General features: G+C 44.3%; 1 protein-coding gene across 7 annotated transcripts in view; it reads right to left on the bottom strand.

The window, feature by feature from the left end:
- SVIL (supervillin) overlaps positions 1–24,674 on the bottom strand; it is a 124,725-nt gene that overhangs the window by 44,149 nt on the left and 55,902 nt on the right. For 2 of the 7 annotated variants that reach the window (XM_040434247.1, XM_040434249.1), the window contains 3 exons: positions 22,946–23,540; positions 17,472–17,685; positions 15,502–15,640 (listed from right to left, as the gene is read on the bottom strand). In XM_040434247.1, the coding sequence (XP_040290181.1) occupies positions 15,502–15,640; positions 17,472–17,685; positions 22,946–23,540 (948 nt within the window). Of the gene's footprint in view, positions 1–3,547; positions 3,617–4,232; positions 4,315–4,784; positions 4,877–5,416; positions 5,465–15,501; positions 15,641–17,471; positions 17,686–22,945; positions 23,541–24,674 lie in introns of all 7 variants that reach the window. The other 5 variants (XM_040434242.1, XM_040434244.1, XM_040434246.1 and 2 more) reach the window with 5 other exon arrangements.

The raw sequence follows: 24,674 nt of genomic DNA, 5'->3' as shown, positions 1-24,674 counted from the left end.
TCCAGCTGTTACAAAACTACAACTCCCAGCATGCCCGGACAGCCTACAGCAAAGCATGGTGGGAGTTTTAGTTTTACAACAGCTGGAGGGGCGCAGGTTGAGCATGTCTGATCTAGGATCTACACTGCTCAAAAAAATAAAGGGAACACAAAAATAAGACATCCTAGATCTGAATTAAATATTCTTCTGAAATACTTTGTTCTTTACATAGTTGAATGTGCTGACAACAAAATCACACAAAAATTAAAAAATGAAGTCAAGTTTTTTAACCCTTGGAGGTCTGGATTTGGAGTCACACTCAAAATTAAAGTGGAAAACCACACTACAGGCTGATCCAACTTTGATGTAATGTCCTTAAAACAAGTCGAAATGAGGCTCAGTAGTGTGTGTGGCCTCCACGTGCCTGTATGACCTCCCTACAACGCCTGTGCATGCTCCTGATGAGGTGGCGGACGGTCTCTTGAGGGACCTCCTCCCAGACCTGGACTAAAGCATCTGCCAACTCCTGGACAGTCTGTGGTGCAACGTAACGTTGGTGGATCGAGCGAGACATGATGTCCCAGATGTGCTCAATTGGATTCAGGTCTGGTGAACGGGCGGGCCAGTCCATAGCATCAATGCCTTCGTCTTGCAGGAACTGCTGACACACTCCAGCCACATGAGGTCTAGCATTGTCTTGCATTAGGAGGAACCCAGGGCCAACCGCACCAGCATATGGTCTCACAAGGGGTCTGAGAATCTCATCTCGGTACCTAATGGAAGTCAGGCTACCTCTGGCGAGCACATGGAGGGCTGTGCGGCCCTCCAAAGAAATGCCACCCCACACCATTACTGACCCAATGCCAAACCGGTCATGCTGGAGGATGTTGCAGGCAGCAGAACATTCTCCACGGCGTCTCCAGACTCTGTCACATCTGTCACATGTGCCCAGTGTGAACCTGCTTTCATCTGTGAAGAGCACAGGGCGCCAGTGGCGAATTTGCAATCTTTGTGTTCTCTGGCAAATGCCAAACGTCCTGCACGGTGTTGGGTTGTAAGCACAACCCCCACCTGTGGACGTCGGGCCCTCATATCACCCTCATGGAGTCTGTTTCTGACCGTTTGAGCAGACATGCACATTTGTGGCCTGCTGGAGGTCATTTTGCAGGGCTCTGGCAGTGCTCCTCCTGTTGCTCCTTGCACAAAGGCGGAGGTATCGGTCCTGCTGCTGGGTTGTTGCCCTCCTACGGCCTCCTCCACGTCTCCTGATGTACTGGCCTGTCTCCTGGTAGCGCCTCCATGCTCTGGACACTACGCTGACAGACACAGCAAACCTTCTTGCCACAGCTCACATTGATGTGCCATCCTGGATAAGCTGCACTACCTGAGCCACTTGTGTGGGTTGTAGACTCCGTCTCATGCTACCACTAGAGTGAAAGCACCGCCAGCATTCAAAAGTGACCAAAACATCAGCCAGGAAGCATAGGAACTGAGAAGTGGTCTGTTATTGGGGGTGTCTTGCTAATTGCCTATAATTTCCACCTGTTGTCTATCCCATTTGCACAACAGCATGTGAAATTGATTGTCACTCAGTGTTGCTTCCTAAGTGGACAGTTTGATTTCACAGAAGTGTGATTGACTTGGAGTTACATTGTGTTGTTTAAGTGTTCCCTTTATTTTGTTGAGCAGTGTATAAAGGAGTCTGGTAGAATGCTTCTTCCAAAACACAATTACCATCTTGAAATAGGGACAAAGGGGGTGAAGAGGCAGAATCCACGATGCAGAAGGTGTATGACGACAAAATCTCTAGAATATATAGTGGACTGCGCATACATTGAACACAACGTGTCATAAGTAGGACACAAGTATTCCATGGGGCTCAGGAGCTTCAAGCAACATCTGTGTGCAAAAATTAACAGTGGTCCTAGAAATGTCACAAGTAAGGACCCATTCACAAGGACTGAACCGGATTCTGAAACCTTCACCAAACCCTAAAACAAAGAGGCAGAGGAGTTCAGCCCAAAGTCCTATCTTCTCACAAGCTTAGCTGAGAGTATTCCCACCACTTGTAAACCACTGCAGTGTATCAAATATCTAACTGGTGTATGGAAATAAATGAGTGTTCTGGAGAAGCAGCTCTCTGCCTGCTTCCTCTCTAGTGCACTCAGGTCAGTACAGGCAGGGAGCTCATGTCACCAGGGTCTGATCTAGAGCTGGAAATGGCAACTTTGCTCTATTCATACAACTCTGACCAAGAAAAACTAAAAGGAGCTGCATCATACCCAGAGGTACACCAGAGGTCATCCAGCATCATGCCTAGAATACTGCAGCCTGTTGTAAATGTCATGCCATTAACGCAACGTCATGGCATTACATCCCACTGCCTGGCAACATCTTGTCTATACATTATTATTGATATTTCGCCAATATCTTCATTGGGATCCATGTCTATTGTTCAGCTGGCAGACCCTTTACACGTCTGATAGCAAAAGAAACAGATTGGACCTATCTTGTGCAATTTTATAATGGCAAAAGAAAAAGTCATTCCAAAATAAGCAACCTTAGAGGTGTCTGGTAGATCCTCCAAAGCTTGAATATAAATCAACGCACTTGCTTGTTTGAGCTAAACGCGGTAAAATATCCATGTCATAATGAACTGTATGCCTGAGGATGAACGTTATGGACTGTGCTCAGACATCATTTTATCTGCAAATATGTTCGTATTATTATAAACTCTACCCTGCCCTCCCCAAATGGTCACTAGCAGATGGCGATGAGCCCTTTACAGTCTAGACATATGGCATCTGACCTTTATTGCTCTCGTCTAGCTTAGTGAGAGAGATGGAAATGGCTAATCTGTGATTTTCAGAATCTGTTCCAAACGACAAGATGTTCTACCTGTGCCAAACCCACTAGAAACTGGATTATATGAGATGGCCTAAGGCCAGAGGTATTTACACATCTCAAATAAGGCACGCTGAATCAACGCGTGGAGAAACCGTCACAATTCATGACAAGGCAAGTAATTATTTCTCCAATTTGTGCTAGGGCATTTGAAACTTTCTTGATTATTGATGATACATAAAGTAGGTCTTTAAACCAATAAACTTATAAAGATTATAGATTTCATTATAGAGTTCATGCATTTTCATATCATTTTATAAGATGGCCTAGGGAGTGGTCCATGAGAAGAGTCCATGACCTGAACGAGTGAGGACACTTCTGAAGTCAATGCCTAATGAAAAGGTTCAAGTTAGGGAAACCTCCGATCAGGAATGAAACTGTATAACCATTTACCATGTGTAGGGCCCCACCATTCTGGTCATTCATAGAGGTCCAATGCCCTTGAATGAGCATTTTAATATGAAAACACCTTTTCGAGCATCTAGGACTGTAATGTTTTCCAGCTGTTGTCCTACAAGTCCAGTATGAATCCCTTTCTCTTCTCAGAGCACTTACACAAACATCTAGGTCATTGGTATGGCCTACGACATATAAATCTTCATATAGGATTTCACAAAGACCTAATAAAATACACCCCAGAGATCTTCTATTTATCTAAATTCACCTTCCATCTCCAAGGATGACGTTCAGCAAACATCCCCGGACTTGACTCTCTCACTCTATCATTACTGACCTTGAAGGCAGAGAAACAAATGTAAAAAGAAAAGAAAAGAAAAAAGGAACTATGGGGAAGTATCACACACCAAGCAGCACCCCGCTAGTATCAGCCCGAACCACGTGTATTTCACAGGGGAAACCAATGGGGAAAGGCACTCTGGCACCAGTAATAAGACTCACACAGGCACGCTAAAGGTGGATAAGAAGCGGTTAAAGGCAATACGGGCAAGTTAAAATTTACAAAGAGCAAAGTTATAATGAAAAACAAAAAAAGGCTTAGTTTTAACGCTTGCCTAGTACCGACTTACTGATAAATGCACTCAGGGCATCAACATGTTAAGCTCATACCTTGTATTGTATATAGAGCAAAGGCCAAACTACTGAACAATCGCTCGGCTATCTCGGTCCGTCCCGTTCGAATGACGTGGCAGTGTGCATGCTTGACCGCTGTTTTATTCAAATGGGGGACATAGGACACTACTGTTCATGATTTGGTGGGCAACCTAGTGGTAGGATCCCGACAGATCTAAGTAATCACCTATCCTATGGGATAGGGGATGACTTGATGTAAAAGGAATATCCCTTTATGTTTTCCTTGTCTGGCAAATTGACCAATCCTGGGACCCCTGTCCCTCCCAAGAAAGAAGGGACTGAGGTTCTTCCAGCTTTTCTCCTGTCCAGCTACTCTCCCAGCCATTTTCTGAACAGGGAACAGTGCCACAGCTTTATTCACACGAGTATGGCTGTGCACTGGGATAAACTTTGAAGGAGCCACACCCCTGAGGATCATGGGGGTATGGATAGCTGGACCCACAAACTAAGTTATGGCATGGGATAGCGAAAAACCCTTTAAATTCTCCATAGCTATTCCTTGGTCTAGAAAACCTGGGTGGAGTGGACTGCTTTGCCAGAAATAACCAAGAGGTTGATAGAGGTTGATAGAAGATGAGAACTCAATGACTTTCAGGAGGAAATACAATATATAAAACCCTCAACCTGCACAAGGTTTATATCATTTGGATTATAAGATGCATCTGACCGTACAGCTTTAGAAATTAAGGCTTTCGAATAAATTATTTGTTATACATGGTGCCCACCATCTATTCAGTTGTACCCACTATTTCTGCAATACCCAGGGGCTTGTTTCTCCATAAGAAGCAATAGAGATATTACTTGCTGCTGCACACGGTTTCCTCACCTGATGTATGGGAACAAAATACTGGCATTTATAGGCGGCAGGTATAGCAGGAGTGTAAATAGAAGCATAGACAGGTTCCTATGGATAGAGGCAGAAGCAAAGCAAGAAAATTAGAAGAAAGGCGTGGTGATAAAAGAAAAGAAAAATAATGAAAAAACTGAAGCATAGATGGATAACTTAAGAAGCGGCATTGGGCAACAGGACAGGCAGGGGACAAAACACTGGCATATGCAGATATGATCATTCATTATGTGCTTTCAAAAGCCATACAAAACCCATGCAATGTATTCAGCAGAGCCCAAGCAATGTTCCTATATATGAAATGTTCCTGTATATTCCTAAATCCAGTCCTTCAAGAATCAAATTGCCACAAACTATACATGTCAAAAGTGTGTAAGATGCACAACCAAGACTGGAGAGGACACATTCACAGAGCTTGCAGTATGCAACGACCTCAGTAGGAACAGAAAGCATGGCATTTATCAGCACCAACAACTCAAGAGTAGACCTAGCAACATCTGGTGACATCACGTCAAAGCTGCACAAAGAAGCGGATGACAGCGCACAGCCAATATTAGAAACACTTCGTCCAAGCCGTTGTGGAACAGTCCGGCTTACCCACAGCTGATTAGACAGGACATAATCATCTTTAATATCTCCTTCTTCCTACAGGTTAAAACAAACAGATTGATGAAGTAGAAAGACCCAAGTCGAGCAATACTTCATAAACCATGGGCTATAGCCAGCACTAATAAGGGTACCGCTAGTCAGTAGAGGTCATGACTGCTATGGCATTGTGGGGCGCAAGCGGGTTACTCACTAAAATTCTCAGGACGACATCGTGTTTACTCCCTACTACCAGCAATTTCAGATTCTACAAGCCATACGGTATAGTAAATGCGTTGACGGTTTTCTTTAAACCTTTGGAAAACCTGACCATTTATAGATGTATAATCAGGTTATGTGCCATAAAATAATGGCACTAGACTTTTACACGTAACCTTCTCATTAGCCATGAAGTCTGATGGCTAAACCAGGGACATGACAGAATTTTTGGACAAGGAAAGGATTACAAACCTATACTGCCTGGAAAATGGTAAAAACTAAGTAACATGACACAAAAGTACAAAATATGTAGCAAAAATACATCTTCTAAGTGCAATTAAGTGTTAGAGTCATGGCCACTAGGGGTCTCCCTCCATCTAATTTGCAGTCCGCTGCCTGTTTGGCAAGATCCTAGTAACAGACAAAAAAGATGGCAGACAGGAAGTGGGGTCGTGTCAGAGCTAGCAGAGACCCTGAGCCTGATAAAAGAACTACTTCTACACAGCTTTTGAAGATTATAGAACCCTCCTGTGTGTCTGTAAGTGTGATTTCCCCATCTATCTGTTCTGTGAGCTCCGAAGTTGAAAACATAGTTGTAAGTAAGGGAAAGGACCTTGCAGCAGTACAGTCCAAAGAAGGGTGATGGCCCCTGCTTCTGAGTGAAATGCATCTAGCTGTGCAGCTGAAACCGGGAATAATATGACTAAAAGAGACATAAGGGAAACCCAAAATGCCCTTTCCTTTACAGCTATGATTGTACAAAAACAGCCATTATGTAAACTCTTTGAGAACTCCTGTACGCTTTAAGCACATTTACTCAAACCACCAATCTACTCTTAGCTTTTCCTAATGTCACCTGCAGAGCTAATGTGCCTCAAAGGAGTTGTTGGATCACATTTTCATTAAACTCTATTGAAATCGGGGCAAATCCAATAAGTCACTTTATGTGACCCAAGTTGTACAGTTCTTCCACACTAGGCAAATCACCTTATAACCACGTCTCAAAACACAGGGAACTTATCCCTTTAAAATCAACCTTGTATTTAAAAGGGGTTTCTGACGACACAAAAGGTTTTCCATTGGTTTGTAAATTATTTAATTAAACTTCCAAATGCATACTTTATTGATGTCCTGATTCCAGTGCCGATCCTGAAAATGTAGATTCTGCTCGTGTCCCGACACAGTCAGAGCTTCCTCCCACTCGCTGTATCGGGGATGTGATGAAAGCACTGACTGTCTATAGCAGTTTATTAGCTAAGCAGCAATCTTCTGGGTCTCTGCATTGGTCATGACAGAGAAGGGTGCTGGCTTAGCTAATGCCCAAAAGCTGAAGGTCAGCACTATCAAGTCACTGACCGAGGGGGGGGGGGGGGCAAGAAGCTATCTGCCAGTAGCAGAACGACAGAAGAAGCTACACTGAAATCGGGACACCATTAATTTCACAATTAAAGTACATTAGTACATTTTCTAATTAAAGTAGGATACAATATATGTCAACCCTAAAATCTCCCATCTTAACTTCAAATTATTACGAAAGTTGGCTACCCCATATAAAACCATCTCTGAGGAGAGCATGAGTTGGGTCATAGGACTATTAGGGTTGTCTAGTATTTGAGAAAAATAAAATGGATAAAATAGAGATTTTTTGGCCTCTTCAGACAAAGTACCACTGCTATGTATGGACTAGTACTGCATTTCAGTTGACTAGAGATGACCTCCAAAAATGGAGCAGTTTCTGGAAAATAAATCCCTGCTTCTTCAAATGATGGACAATCCATTTGACATACATTGGCCAAAAAGGCTGCACAAAGTGACTATGCAGCTGAACTGTGTAAATGCAGGATTAAAATATAAAGGAAAAAGGAAAAAAAATGCCAGTAATTCTAAACCATATATATTCCTTTAGGAGCGTATTCCCATTAAAGCCTGTGCCAATGATATTTAACGATAATCTCATCCAAGATGAAGGGAGCCAAACGTGAACTAAGCTAACACTTCTGCAAATGTCTTAAGGCACATCTGGAGAGAGGTGATTTCCCCCTTCCCCCCCATAACCCAAGAGAACGGCACAAATAATATCATGCTGCAGCATTTAATGGATTCACCTCAATTCACCATCCAGCGGTTCCATTTCTGGAAGAGCTTTATAAACATTTGCTTGATAAGTTTCCTGCTCGAAGAAACTCAAGTGAACTTCTAAGATAAAAGGAGATGCAGAAGTCTATGGGAGCTGCCTATCCTGTTCGCAGCACATACAGGATGCCCTGAGATGTATTAAAAGGGGCTGCACCAACAATAAAAAGGTTATTTAAATATAATTCAGCAAGAAAAAGAAATTACTTTTGTAAGTCTTAATGCTTTGGTTGTCAGATATTCCATTAAATTCAATATAATGGTACCCCTTGGTGTCTAGGGTCCATTCACATGTCCATAGTGTATTGCGAATCCACAATACACCCGACCGGCACGCCCATAGAATTGCCTATTCTTGTCCGCTATTACCATTCCGGATAATTGCAGAACGCGTGCGGACACATTCTACGGACGTCTGTATGGAGCCTTAATCTGTATAATAATGAGCATGTCCATCTACTGGGGTGGACACACATGCTCCCTTGCATCCTTCAACTGCCGCCAGCCATATCTACTGTTAGAATGTGTGACCGTAAGGTTAGGGCTTCACAACGACATGTCGCACGACAAAAAGGGTACAACTACATTGCAACGTGTGCCGCACAACATCTATTATAATGATAGTCAATGGTGTGGGCGACGCGACATTCGCGCAGAAATCCATCTTGTCACAGTGCAGCACCACTGACTCATTATAAAAAATGTTGCACGACTTTTCTACGACACATGTTGCTGTGTAGCCCTAGCGTTACAGGGAGAGCGCTGCAGCAGAAAGGACTCACCCTCTGAGCTGTGATGGTGAGAGAGCTGCAGCACAAAGAGCTCACCCTCTGAGCTGTGATGGTGAGAGCTGCAGCAGAAAGGACTCACCCTCTGAGCTGTGATGGTGAGAGCTGCAGCAGAAAGAGCTCACCCTCTGAGCTGTGATGGAGAGAGCTGCAGCAGAAAGAGCTCACCCTCTGAGCTGTGATGGAGAGAGCTGCAGCAGAAAGGACTCACCCTCTGAGCTGTGATGGTGAGAGCTGCAGCAGAAAGAGCTCACCCTCTGAGCTGTGATGGAGAGAGCTGCAGCAGAAAGGACTCACCCTCTGAGCTGTGATGGTGAGAGCTGCAGCAGAAAAGGATCACCCTCTGAGCTGTGATGGTGAGAGCTGCAGCAGAAAGGGATCACCCTCTGAGCTGTGATGGTGAGAGCTGCAGCAGAAAGGGATCACCCTCTGAGCTGTGATGGTGAGAGCTGCAGCAGAAAGGGCATGCCTTGCTGAGAAAGGATACATACATGGGCTGCCAGCCTGAAGAGAATCTAGCAGAGCAGTGAATGGGGAGATCTTTGGATCCATGTGAGGTACAGGGCTGGTTCCAGCTTTATTAGGTCGTCATGTACTATATGATGTCTGATTTTCATTTTTAACATCAAAATGCATGGCATTAAGCCTTTAACGATTACTTTTTTTTTTTTTATAATAGAGTTTATTGCAATTGCTAATTGAGTCCATTTAACTTCTGCTGCTAACGAAACTGCAGAGGGTAATTCTGAAACGTCAGTGGAAAGTCCTGAGATTCCTAGGTGTAAAATAGCATAGCGTACGCCCTGGAGCTAGCTGTAGATCCGCTACCCTCCTGTGCTTGAAAGCCTAAATAAGTGTCAGGACATGCTTGGGATAACGGGACAGAATTTTAGAGATTACTTGAATAATTGCTTCTAATTATACACTGCCATGTAGGTAGGTGTGCCCGCCATGTAAACCTAACCCGATATGGTCACTGGGCAGTCCTACCACTAAGTGCACAAATCAGACAGGTCTCTTCATAAGTCTGGAAGCAAAGAACATAGTAAATAGAATATAAAATAATTACTGTTTAATGAAGGTGTCACATAGTACAGCACTACACTCTAACGCGGCGATATTAATTTCTTGCGTTTTAGAAAGGTTTCCTATTAAGCGGTAACCCAGGGGTTCCAGCAGTGACATCACATCACCACAGCAACCTTTGGGTGCACTGCTGAGGCCAGTGATTGGCTGCAGTGGTCATGTGTAGTTAATGTGATGTCAACGGAGCCCATCTGAGAGACCAAGAGCAATGGGACGGGATCTGTCAGGGAAGTACATATCACCTCGTTATTGCAGTCCGTTCCCAAGGGTTGTCTGGTTTCCTCCTTAAACCGGACAACACCTTTAAAGGGCATTTTTTTCTTGTATATGAAAGGACCCAGATGACAACCTGATCACAGGATGTGCAGACACCCAGAGAGGAGCTAGAATCTGGAAAATGAGAGCATTACATGGTGCCCATGGATGTGTGGGGTCCCTCAGAGACCCTCTCTGCATACCAGCGAAGGGCATCTCTACTAATGCAGAGTTCCCTCATAGGTTAAAGCTAGTGACAATCTATACAGATAATGTTTCCGACCATGAGTGCAAGACATATACTGGTATACAACAGGCATGCTCAACCTGCGGCCCTTCAGCTGTTGCAAAACTACAACTCCCAGCATGCCCGAACAGCCTACAGGTATCAGCCTGCAGCAGGGCATTGTGGGAGTTGTAGTTTTACAACAGCTGGAGGGCCGCAGGTTGAGCATGCGTGACATACAACATTTTAGTGAAAAAGGTAAATTTTCCCATGGCATTTTTACTTGGCTAAAAACACTGCAGCTATATCTTGCTTAAAAGTTAAAATACTAAGCACACTGCATACAATGCGTGTTGGTTTGGGAGCATTCTGTGACTTTTTTGGGTCAGTATGCTGCTTTTTCTGGCATTTTCCCATAGGCTTCTTGATAAGGCTTGAAAAACACATATGCAAGGTGACCGTAAATTAAAATCACTATGAAAGCTTTAGGCAACATCTAACCGAAAAAAAACAAAAAAAAACAACAGTAGAGCATTTTTTCACACATTTTTAAAACTCTAAAAAGGACTACTACTGTGTGAAAGAGCCCTACAGGAAACATCTTATTACTACGCCAATGGTACTCCAGACCACAGATCTGTCCTACACCTGGGAACCCCGTCGATCAGCTGTTTGAGAAGACACCGGCGCCCATAGTAGCGCCACAGCCTTCTACAGCTTTTCCTAGGCGCTGTAATGTCACGTTCTTCAGTCAAGTGCCGTAGCAGTGGAGCCCCATTGAATAGAATGGGGCTGAGCTGAGATTCCAAGCACAGCCCCTATACAATGTACGGCGCTGGGCTTGGTAAGAGAAGGCCGCGATGCAACTATGAGCACAGGTCATCAGTTAAATTTTTTAAAAAAAAAGAAAAAAACACTTAGAAAACCCTTTAAGCTATGCTTAGAAGTTGTAATTTTCATGCAGATTTTGACACATGTAACAGAAATGAAATGTGCGCGAAATCCACCCAAACTGCCTCCCATTGAATTCAATGAGAAATCTGTTTTGCTGTTCTAATGGTACAGTTTTGTTTTTTTTCCCACCCAGATTTCAGTTCTATATCAGAGTAAAAAGGAAGTCACAGGTCACCTTATTACGGCAGATTACCCCAGAGAGGATTAGCGCCATTTGGTTATCCGCCTGCTCATCCGCGGTGTCAGTCTCGGATTTCTGCCACAGAATCCCTTTGAACATTTCAGCCTCAAATTCCATGTTTGAACAAGGCTTTAAAGGGAACACTCCAGGAGAAACTGGTACCGTGTGTTATGCCTAGTGCAGGCCTGAGGGGGCGGTATATGACACAGAGGTGACCTGTTACAGCTGCTGATTGGCTGCAGTAATCACATGCTCCTGTGTTGGAATGTCATTGCTGGATCGGGAGGTGTATGTGGTGTTTTGTTTTTTGAACAGCAGTTTTAACTATAATTTTTTTTTCATAAAAAACAAAAAAAAAAACCCTAAGGCCAGAAAAGAAAATGACGCTTTTGCATTAGCCTCCTAGCAGAAGACAATAATGACTTTCATAAAGTGTGTTCTTCATTACAAGAACACATGTCTTTCATCTGCTTTCATCTCCTGTAAGGAGAACTCCACACCACATATGGCTATCAGCTGTGAGAACAGTATAGGAGCGGATACTGTATAGGGCCATTTCTTAAGATACTTCATCTTCTAAGGTATACATTGGTGGGTGCACCTGGGACCCATTACCGGACCTCCACAGACCCTTTGATGTTAAAGTGAGCAGGAATCTGTCACTGGGAGGGAAAGGTACATTTTTAACATACTGTTGACTTAAAAGATCCCCCTTTATGAGACCAGTGGGCATACGATATTCCACATGTAAACCCTGCTGACGGCTTATAATTTAATTTGTGATGGAGAAAAGGCTCTAAGACATAAACTATTCACTGTTTATATGAAGGATTGGAAAAACCGCCATCAGAACCACATACTGCACCCTCCTATTCTCCTCATTCACAGCCCAGACGAGCATTGGATACAGTATAATAGGCAACCCTGGTAATATAATGCTTCATAAGCAGCAAAACAGTAATGGATATTATAACATATAATATATGTGACAGACGGGCATAATACTGGACATTACCCCAGCAACCATGTGAACTGCACCTATACTGTCCAATATTATAAGCCGAATGCGTCACTATTTCTTTTAATGACCAGGGTGATGTCAGCAATGACTTCAGATCTGCTTAGAACTAGGAAAGTTTAAAGGGGTTAACCCATGATTGAAGCCATAAATGACATAACACAGTACTAGACAAACTTTTCTTTACCAAAGCTAGACACACTAAGCTACCTCACATGGATCCAGAGATCTTTACAGTCATTGCTCCAGTTGTTGAATTCAAGCTCGCGACCACCTGAGTAGGTGAACATTCACCCTGCTATACAGATTAAACACTAGGGGGCGCCAATATAATGACGTACACAACTGGAGCATTTTTGTAGCAGAAAGCAGATTACAGAAGTGGTTTTTCATGATAAATTAGATTAAAACAGGTGGCACAAACCCTTATATGGTAGCAGCTAAAGGGGGTGTCCGTTTTGGATTATCAGGTTCCCCTGACAAACTGATGAAAGGGAATCAGTGCTAGAAATCCTGGAGATTTGCTGAAATCTGTGGGAAACCTAACAGTAAGCATTAGCGGTGCCGCCACATGGAAGTTTAAACACTACACTGAAATCAATAGTCCGTCTGTGCAAAGAGGTCCTCAACACAGAGAGCTGATCTTTAAAGCCGTTCTCTGCTACCGCTAATTGGTGGAGGTCCTGAATAGAGAGACATTACCCTAGCCTCATATATACGGGCAGGGCTGACATAGCACTGGTGACTTTGGGAACTACTTTTACTAATTCAAGGGCCAACATGAATACTTCCTGTCATACAAAGGTAGTTTTATGGTCATCAATACAAAACCACCTCAAGATGCACATGCCAATAGCAGGTTATTTAGGCGCATTGGCTTCCCAACGCCAAAGAAACACTGCTATGAGTCTACCCAAACCTAAAGATGAATGCTCACTTCAGTTCCTTACTTTTTGCCCAACCTCAGGATCTGTACCTCGGTATTACTTATAACTGCACTAAACCGGAATGCTCAGCTATGATGGAGGTTTCTTATCTTCTAATTTTCAAAGTATTTACTCTTGGCTAAACTGAGCAAGGGTGGAAGTGGACATCCCTTCTCTTAACCTGCAGGATGCCCACTATAAAAGTGATAGAGTACCGGCAAACAAATCCAGTAGAACAATTTTTGAAGAATATGGATACCATGACAAGTTCCAGTCTGGGGGAGCTCTACTCATCCACAAACAGTAATGCAATCAATGTTGGTTAAGCCAACAAATTCCACTGTAAAAGTCTCCTCATAATACTTTCTAATTACAGGCCTGCAACTTTAGAAATATATATTTTTCTGCCGATAGAAGAGGAACGGTCTCTGAAAAGGTCTACAGCTAATGAAGGATATACATAAATTTTGTGCTTTCTGGCAGCAACTTCCCTTCGTGCCAGTCACTCGGGGACAGCAGGATATAGTGAATCTAGTATGTTGCATGGCCCTTGACCTCAGCTGCAAAGGGTCAAATCATATACTGTAGACAATACAGAAGCAGAACAATGCAAAAAGCACAACATGCGGACGGCTATGTGGATAGGTAAAGTGTGGCTGGTTTCCCTTACTCTACTGACTGAAGAAGCCTGTTTAACAAATTGCATATATGATCACGGTCTCTGGCAATACTGCAGCACCCCATAAGATAGTACACATATATGTGGTACAAAATGCAAAGAGGAAAAAAATAAAGTTGGACCAAAAGTTAGAACAAGTGTTCACTATCCACTATAGCTCACACATATAGCTATACATATTGCTTCTCTGTGTAATATATATGTGTAGGCACATATACTATAGTTTCTGGGCAGCAGATTGTGGCGTCTAAACAGCGATCTGCTGCCCAGATACAACAGAGATGTATGAGGAAGAGAGATCGCAATAGCGACCACTCGTCCTCATACTGTGGAGGTGATCGCTGCATGTAAATCCAGAGCTTCAACCCCGTTGAACGGGCAGCCGACTGATAGAAAGGGGCACTTTCTTCCTGACAATCTGCTTCCCCTCGGCCCGTCTAAATCCAGCCTAAGAGCAGAATAATTAGTGGCAAAAGAAAAGATCTTGTTAAGGGGGAGAAGGAACATTTTCTAAAGATTCTTCATTGCAAAAGGGTCTTCCATTTTATAATTTTTTTGCTGAAGGAATAGAGAGACATTTTTGGTGCTACAAGATGAAATCATAATACATATGTCTGAGAAAACCCTATTCAAAATGGCCATAGTTTCATAGTTTGTTGGGCTAGCCAATGGTCACTTAGGACACACAAATGGTTTAGGAATCATTAAAGTCAGCATATTTGATGCAGACGAATTGAAGTTATTTGAAGCACAAAAAGTGGAATTGATGTTGGCCCTCAGCAGCTGGACAGCCTGTTGTGCTACAAGGACAGCACCACCTGACGATTTAGATTTTACCTGGATGCAACATGAGTCTGGTCGCAGTAAACTGCAAATTGCCAGAAATCACAATGAGCTGCAGACATCAAAAAATGGCTGGGCCTCCACAATTTTTTGGTGTCGTTTTTGAAGCCAAAGCTAGGGGTGGATTCAAAAAGAGGACAACTCAGTCTTTCCTTTAAACTTGTCCTCCATTTATGACTCATTTCTTGATTTGGTGTCCAAAACAGCACCAAAAAAACCTCAAGGAGGAAACCAAGCCTATTCATTTTAGGCTGGGGTGGGATCAGATGATTATGTGCCTAGACTTTACCTGATTCTACCTTCAATAATAATGTATATCAAATAATAAGCATATTTGCCAATGCTACGTGGCAAGAACATCGATCAACACCTACCTGGAAAATGCCCATTTCCTTTGAGAACCAAAATACTTAAAAGATAAATGCTCGCAAATGCTGAAAATTACAACTATGGTTCCTGTGTACTTATAAAAACAACATAAACCTTTAACCAAGTAATATAGAGATCACAAAGAACTATGCACCCATTTTATTGCCTTCAAACCCATTTTGCTTTTCCAAGAACCTTTAAACCAAACACACATAAAACTTCATGTGCATTAGGCACGCGGGTGCAGAGCTCCTAGGAGGTGAACATGGCTGGGTTTAGAAACCTTGTGGTCAGGGTTAAGTACTGTACGCGTCCTGCGCTTCAGCTCTCAGCAGCAATTAGCTAGCATCAAGCAGGACTGTTAGATGTCACCGTGCTGGGACAAGGTGGACAGTTTATACCTAACATGGTTCTCTTTACCTTCTTTTTCAGCGACTGCTCAATTTCTTGCAGCTGGGTGAGCGAGCTGCGCTCTATGACAGACACTTTGGTGTAGTCCTGCTTTTTGTTAAGCCTGTTCCTCCAGTCTTCCTCCCCGCTCTTCTTCAACAGAGCCAGCCTAAGAAGGAAGAATATGCCACATTGTTTGGGAGACATTCTTAGCAAGTCATGCTGTCCACAGAGACCCGAAAGAACATTTTACTATGGATTTTGGACAACAGCCTTATTGCTGTCGACAGCAAACGATGCCCTACTCCGCAAAAGCAATTGTCTAGACTCCTGGCATTGGCTTTATGCAAGGCAACAGAATTTAGGCAATGTTAGCAAATGGTAGTGCCATCAGTCATAAGTCGAGACTTGCCCTGCTAGTGACTGGAGAGAAGACAAAAATGTTTTTTCTCAAGTACATTAGACAGAGGATCCAGATCCCTGCAACCACAATGTGTGATCCTCTCTGCTTACCAATGATCAGTACGGATGATGGACACTGCGGAAATGGGAGTGCCTGGTCTTAAAGATGGCTATACACTTTAGATAGGTATTCCTCATGACCCCCATACCCTTGCACCCTCGGCTTGAGAACAAAGGATCAGGCATGTTGGTGGCCAATATGCCCGACCATTCTTTCCTCTGACATCTGTCGCTGGAGAAGAGTTGGGACACCACATTAGATGGTCAACTATACACTTTAGATAGCTATTCCTATGACCCCCATAGCCTTGCACCCTCGGCTTGAGAACAAAGGATCAGGCATGTTGGTGGCCAATATGCCCGACCATTCGTTTATCTGACACCTGCCATTGGAGAAGAGTTGGGACACAGCATTAGATGGTCAACTATACACTTTAGATAGGTATTCCTCATGACCTCCAAACCCTTGGCATGCTTGGTTTCAGAACAAAGGATTGGGCATCATGATGGCCAATATGCCCAACCATTCTCTTCTCTGGCATTGGAGAAGGGCTGCGACACCGCATTAGATGGCGGGCTGGCTAGTCTTGCCGAAACTAAGGTTTTTCTAACATTCTTCTATTATGTAGGACTCTCTTATTGATCTATTCAACAACCATCCTCCAACTTTCTCAGATCTTTATTTTTAAGCAGAAATGTCATTCATCAGAATGGGTGCAGAGGGTGCTGTATACCCAATATATCTTACTGCCATTTTTTTACGAAAATAATTTGTAATTTTTTTATTATGATACTCAACAATAAAATTAATATTATTTGTGTTGATGCTTTGTCTCTTAAAGCTACACACGATACTATAGCTATGAACAGGAAACAATTCATGAGACGTAATGATGGTCAACAATAGGACACCAAACATTTACACCATTTCCGGACATCTGAGATGGAGGATGAAATAGTCGTCTACCAAGTCCAGAGACTACTTACATTTTAATAAGATTAGCGCTCAGACCCTGAAAGTTCTAAAAAGAGAGACAGAAACTCATTGTATCCCCTAGGGCTGCGGAGAGAAGAACGTAGGGTCACAACAAATAATAGGACAACCTGGAAGCCCAGGACAGTGCGATCCGATGGGCACAGCTCTGCAGCTATTCACTAAGCGAGCAATGAAAGTGTAATGGGAAACATATGATTCAGACTAGAAGATGATTCAAAGTTACCAGTCCCCCGGCTCAGTCTCACCGACTTCTCCAAGTACAATAAAGTGCACTGACAGCAATATAACATGTACTGTAATAATCCATAATATGCCTTTCCCTTCTTGTCCACATCTCACCTGCCTGGCTTAGACATAGAATGACGGGTTCTGTCCTCTTAAATCTAATCATTAATAATAACTGGAGGACAGCACGTCTTCTAGGTGGTCCCCGCACTATATTTCACCCAACAAGTGTACAACCTTCTCCCTACAGATAATGCATCAGGGGTTTGCTGTACGTCTCATGCATTAAACGCTGCACAAAATTACTAAGAATTACCTGTCTCGGATAGACATGCCTTTGTCAGAAATGTCAAAATCCTCCGCGGAATAGGTCTCGGCGTCGGGGGAAATCTCTGTTGTCCTCTCGGGGGTCTTCCTCTCCTCTAGCTCTTCTGCTTGTGGTCTGCTGGATACCGCAGACGAAGTGTGAGAAACTGCTTGTGATGTTGTGACGGTGCCAAGAGGTTCAGAGGCCGGCTCCACAATCTCTGCTTATTGTGAAGAAAAGCCCAGCGTTAGTGAGCAGTCACATGGCTCGCAGACTCGTAGACCCCCCCTCCACCGCTGTAATCTGCCAGCTGAGCTCATCCCCCTGGTTACACATGTGTTTCCTAAAAATTCTATCATTTATAGGCATCGAGGGCCGGCCGTGCAGACATGTCACCGCCGCAACGGCTGTCATTATGGAGATTTAATGCCGTCGAGCCTGTTGTTTGCAGGCAAATAAGCGTCTTATCCGCTCACCTCTTCCTGGCACATACATTTCAGCAGGGTCTTAGCAAATAGCAGCCGAACATATGCATAATGCCGAGTGCTGGTGAATGCAGGCTGGATGACTCACGGGAGGTGGCAACGGCCATAACCTTTCCCTCGGGGCACCGGGGCAGGACGGCCGCATTGTTGCAGAGTACAGGATGTTGTTATTGTACTGTATGGAGAAGGAAAGGCTTGCCGAGGGCAGACACAAACGGGCGAGGGGCGAACCGTCCACCTACAGGACGGCAGCTCCGGGGGCGGTCAATAGTAAATAATGGCTAGGTTATATCCCATTATCTATCTAATATCTCACATTAAAGGGGGTATTTCCATCGATCCACTTCTCCCGACATGTCCGTTTTGTTAACTACTTGCATTCTCCATGGGAAAACAATTCTGGAGCATCTTTGCATAGAACTGTATGTTGTGCCATTCCTCTATTATTCCTGCTAGAAGTGTATGGATGAAAGTAAAGGTGGGAGTTAGCAGGTGGAGGGTGTCCCTGCACAGTCCGCCACTAGCAACACTTACTGGATGATGTGAGACTGTGCAGGGACACCCCCAACTGGTAGCACCCATCTATAGCTTTCTCCCTAAACTTCAAGCAGTAATAAGAGAGGAACAGCACAACATAGAGCCAGAAGGATAGATGCTCTAGAATGGTCATTCCATGTGGAATACAATCTGACTGTAAAATATGTTGGCGCTAGATAAATAAAAGATTTTTATTACAATTAGTTACCTAAACAGACATGTCAGGATCAGAGACAGATCCTCTTTAGGGTCCATTCACACGTCCGTGGAATGGGTCCACATCCGTTCTGCAATATCCGGAACGGGTGCGGACCCATTCATTCTCAATGGGGCAGGAATAGATGCGGAGAGCACACTATGCCCCGATCTTCCAGTCCGCAGCTCCGGAAAAAAAATAGAACATGTCCTATTCTTGTCCGCAATTGTGGGGGTGCTGGCCGGGTGTATTGCAGATCCGCAATACACTACGGACGTGTGAATGGACCCTTAAAGTGATTGAAAATACCCCTTTAATACAGGGGAGGGGGCAGAGCGCTCACTTTAGGAGTTAGGATTTTCTGGGTTTAGACAAAGGGTCTCGAGTCTCTTTATCCAGTAACAGCGCCACCTTTGATCATTGGCAGTGTCTGGTACTGCAGTTCAGCCTATTCAAGTCCTTAAAAAATATGTTCAATCTAGATTATCCAATATAGTATTACTAAAAGCCTGCCATGAGCTGCCCCAGCACCGTACTGACCGCCATTGCAAGACGGCCTCTATTCTGCTGACAGGAGGCCCCAGAGAAGTGAGGACGGTCAGTCAATGACATTATTCATGGCTTATATAAGTTCAGAAGTAGTAGGTGCTCTCTGAAAGGGATTTACCCTTTATAGAGGGGATGGGGGGGGTCTCTTACACTCCGGTAATTAGCAGTGATCAGTAGGTGATCACAATTCTTTGCAATCCCATTACATGGAAACTAAATGTAAGAGGGCGCCACTCTCAGCATGAGCTAACAGAGGTAGGTCCTGATCATGGGACCCCTCCCTTATAATGCTACATGTACTAATGCAGGGCATGAGAAGGGGACGTGGATACTACTGAAGGCCCCTTCCATCTAGGAACACACAGAAGGGCAGATGAGATGTACAATCAGGGTTTGGAATATAATCTATGAGACACCAGGTAAATAGTGTATAATATACAGGGGGCGTCCTAAAACCCACCTTATCATAACCCTCCTTCACAGGTATAAGTCCAACAGTAACCTGACGGCAACTAATTGTACTCTCCACCAGGGGGAGCAAAAGATGCACTAAAGAATGTCTGAGCTCGACCACTCGTCAGCGGTGACCCCAATCCATCAAAATGCGGTGGCCTGAGGTGACAATTACCCTGACCGTCTGTACATTGCCTATTACCATCACGGCTCAGTGACAGAACCAGCAACACTTCAGTCGCCGGTAAAAATATCATGGCGCCTGGTATGCCACAAGGGACACTGGGCAATGGCACAATAAAATGGCGTCCACACTGAAAGAAGAGCGACCTGCGGCACTTCAGCTCTCACAAAACTACAACTTGAAGCATGCTCTGACAGACACAGGCTGTCAGGGAATCCTGGGAGTTGTAGTGTTAAACCGCTTGAATAGTGGAAGATTGCAGACCACTGGATTTGTACCCCAGCCATTCAAAAGCCCCAATGAGCACATTGTGCCGTCTGTCCAGTGTCACAGTTATATCAGTTTCTAGATAAGCTGGGTGACAATGACAACCAATATACAAAGCATCGCAGCTCCGACAGGGGTTGTAGTCCAGAACGCTCGGAATCATGAAGGACCACGCATCTGCCCATTGTAATTCCCAGTCAAATACATACTCCATTCCAGTCACACATATTTATCACCTGCGCACTGGATAAGCTCCAGATCTGAGGGGGTTCGACCATCGGTGCCATACACTTTGAAGGGCACATACGCAACTGCCGCTCCACTTAAAGGGCATCTGTCAGCAGATTTGTCCCTATGACACTGGCTGACCTGTTACATGTGCGCTTGGCAGCACATTGGTTCCATGTTCATATGTGCCCGCATTGCTGAGAAACATGATGATGTTTTAATATATGCAAATGATCCTCTAGGAGAAAATGGGGGCGTTGTCATTACCTCTACAGGCTCTGCTCTCTCTGCAACTGCTGCACCCTCTGCACTTTGACAGGGTCAGGCAGTGTAAACGTCGTCATGCCAGGCATGGTCAATAAAAGTGGAGCTTCTAGGTGCAAAGGCAACGCCCCCGTTGCTCCTAAAGGCTCGTTTGCATATATTAAAACATCATTTTTCTTAGTACTGCAGGGAATATGAACATGGGACCAACACAGATGTCTTCAGCTTCCAAGCGCACATGTAACAGGTCAGCCAGTGTCCTAGGGACAAATCTGCTGACAGATGCCCTTCAAACTCCTCTTACCTTGCAGCTAATGGGAACCAGGGTCCCCCATTCCGGCAATCAGTCGGAGTCCCAGCTTAGCCACTCAATAGGTGATAAATGCTTCAGACCAGAATACCCCTTTCTACAGCAATCCGGACGTTACCCGTAAATCTCCGAACTGTAAGGTGTTTCCTAGTTGCTAACACAATGCAATGCTTCCAGGACAATGACTAAGAGGCCGGCTCGCTCTTCAATTAGGATCAAAGTCCAGGATATAAGACAAGATGGTGAAAAAGGCGGTGGTAAATATGCTGCGACGACAACGCTGCAGAGATCTGTGCACCATGTACTGATTGACATGAACTTAAAGGGGGTTGTCTCATGCAGACAGCTCCTGCCCGTCCTGGTATTACATGGACAGACATTCATCTGCGTGTCCACCGTGTGACAACACGTTGCTGCTGCAGGAAAAATGCTGAATGTGGTCGCGTGTTCACTGAATGGACCCCTTTAATAAACCTAGGATCCGGCAGGGGAGTAAATTGAAGTTCCTGGGCTCCAAAGCAAAATCTGTAACAGCCTTCCCCTCCTCCAACTATCATGTGCCATTTATAATACTGGTACACTTTAACAGGGTCCCGGATTTTTATACTGATGGCCGCCAATAGCAGATCAGCAGCGGTCAGACATCCTGTACCCCTGATGATCAGCCGTTTCCTTGCCGTTCAGGTGCTGTCCATTGTATAGTGGATGAAGCTTGTGACTGCAGATCTGCTCTACATTCAGTTCAATGGGAGCAGCTCCATCTACTATACAACGGACAGAGCTGTGTAGACTGAGGTTATGGGGGGCTGTATCCCCATCTATCCTGAGGATAGGCCATCAATACCAAAATCCTGGAAACTCATCTAAGCTCCCTAAGCCCTCAGGGCTGGAAGAAAGTTATACCTTTCAACCACGGCCTCTGGGATCCCAACCCGGCTGATTACCGAAACAAAAGTGGCGTTAGTACTTTCTTTATATCCTCTAGGAAGACGCCAAAGACCACAGCTGATCTTGGGCTATCTGCTGGCCACCCATAGTTGAAATCTTCACAACATCCAAGTGCCAAGCATAAAACATTACCCCTGGAGAACGACGTCTGAGCATAGATACAACTCAAGTACTGCTAAACAAAAACACATACAGCTCCCGAACTAAAGGGGAAGGGGGAACAAAACACCTGAACTGTCCTCGACATGTACCTGGGGAACGAAGGAGCAAGACATTTAACGTCCAGGAATACTCTCGAGACCCCCATACACATCAGATGGACAGCCAGGAGCACATGTCAATGCGAATGACCAGCTTTAGGCCACCCGTACACCTTGCCGAACTGACAGCAGATTCTCCCGACTCCACAGGGAACATGCACATTCAGCCGGAAGTGACGGATTGCAGGGTAACGCTGGATATAACAATTGTAACCCATTTACTAAGACACAGACCGGCAGGAATAGTAATATAATAAAGTCTGTATATACGAACGGCTACTGAAGTTGTCCCCGTGTCTACAGAGATGACATCGCGGGTACACCTCCGTCACCACCTTTATATACACTGAACATGGCGTTGATCATATGTTCGATGACCAAAATGTGTGCGCAGATAATCGTTTGGATCAAACAGATAATTACTTTATGTAAATTTGCCTCCGGTCATTTTGCACTTTTCAAGCCAATACTACATGAACACCAAAAGCAGCTGCACAGCAAGGACCCTGCAAAAACGCTGTGACTACTAGGGAGCAGGAATGGCTTTAATAGTATACAGTACATTATCACCTATCTTCTAGGGCAGTGATAGGCAAACTGCGGCTCTCCAGCTGTTGCAAAACTACAACTCCCACCATGCCCTGCTGTAGGCTGAAAGCTGTAGGCAGTCTTTGCATGCTGGGAGTTGTAGTTCTGCAACAGCTGGAGAGCCGCAGTTTGCCTATCACTGTTCTAGGGCAACATTTTGTAGCAAAAAAACATGTTTCGCACACAAATCTATTAAAATCCAGCAGCCTCTTACCCAGAGCAGTCTTCACGCTCCACGTGGTTCCTTCTGACTGCAGATTGCTCTTCTCGTCTTGCATATCATCCACCTGTACCTGCAGGGCGCTGTCTCCTGTTGGCTGATCTCTGCGTACAGCAGGTTGTAACACTGTCTTTTGGCTGAATACCTCTGCCGTGCTCTTACTTGAGATAACATGTCCATGCATCTTCTGGTCTCTTGCAGGTTCCTCCTCCCTTGCAACATCCAGAGCAGGATGAGCAGCTTCCTTCTGAACAAAGCTAGATTTTCTCAGGCTGCTGCTATCTTCTGCCACAGACGCTCTGCTCTCGTCAAACACCGGTTTCCTCAATTCTTTGTCTTTGACTTTATCGGCAGCAGGAGAACTCCACGATTCGGAGAGCAACAGGCTTCGCTCTGTAGTGTTTCCTGTCTCCATTGAAGTGTGAAGGGTGGAAGAGCTGGAGACACCTGATAGTCTCTCGTCATAATTAAATGACTTTGTGACATTCATGTCCCCGGGATAGACAGGAGACGACCGAGACGTTAAAGTCGCCACAGATGTTACCACAGTAGGAGATAATGGAGCGATCTTTTCACCTCCGTTCTTGAACTGCACAGACAACAAACCAAAAACACATGTCAGCCGGCGGACACCGCTTAATGGAGAAGATGGATAAAAACCAAACAAACAAACTGGACAAGATAATAAAAAACATTTCATACAGTTGTGTTCAAAATAATAGCAGTGTGTTTAAAAAAAGTGAATAAAGCTCAAAATCCTTATAATAGCTTCTATTTCCATACTCACAAATGCATTGGGAACACTACACATTCTATTCCAAAAACAAAACGTGAAGAAAAATATAAAATTTGTGTTGTTCCTCTAAAAAAAAAAAAAATTGAAGAAAAGTGATTAGCCTGTTCAAAAAAATATCAGTGTTTGTATTCTTCTTTAGAAACTCAAACATTCACTATATAAAGGGAAAAATGTTTGAAGATTTTGCTTGAATCACTAATCATATTTAGTTGTATAACCGCTGTTTCGGAGAACTGCTGGACATCTGTGTTGCATGGAGTCAGCCAACTTCGGGCCCCTGTGAACAGGTATTCCAGCCCAGAATGATTGGACTACATTCCACAGTTCTTCTCTATTTCTTGGTTTTGCCTCAGAAACTGCATTTTTGATGTCACCCCACAAGTTTTGTATTGGATTAAGATCCGGGGATTGGGCTGACCACTCCATAACGTCAATCTTGTTGGTCTGGAACCAAGGTGTTGCACTTTTACTGGTGTGTTTGGGGTCGTTGTCTTGTTGGAACACCCATTTCAAGGGCATGTCCTCTTCAGCATAAGGCAGCATGACCTCTTCAAGTATTCTGATGTATTCAAACTGATCAATGATCCCTGGTATGTGATAAATAGGCCCAACACCTTAGTATGAGAAACATCCCCATATCATGATGCTTGCACCACCATGCTTCACTGTCTTCACAGTGTACTGTGGCTTGAATTCAGTGTTTAGGGGTCGTCTGACAAACTGTCTCCGGCCACTAGACCCAAAAAGAACAATCTTAGGCCTCATGCACACGACCGTAGTTCTGGTCCGCATCCGAGCCGCAGTTTTTGTGGCTCGGATGCAGACCCATTCACTTCAATAGGGCCGCAAAAGATGCGGAAAGCACTCCATGTGCTGTCCGCATCCTATGCTCCGTTCCGAGGCCCCGCAAAAAAAATATAGCATGTC

This window comes from Bufo bufo, chromosome 5 (genome assembly GCF_905171765.1).
Source record: "Bufo bufo chromosome 5, aBufBuf1.1, whole genome shotgun sequence".
NCBI lineage: Eukaryota > Metazoa > Chordata > Amphibia > Anura > Bufonidae > Bufo > Bufo bufo.
Note: the sequence above shows the minus strand (reverse complement) of the source record. Positions and strands in the feature narration are given on the sequence as shown.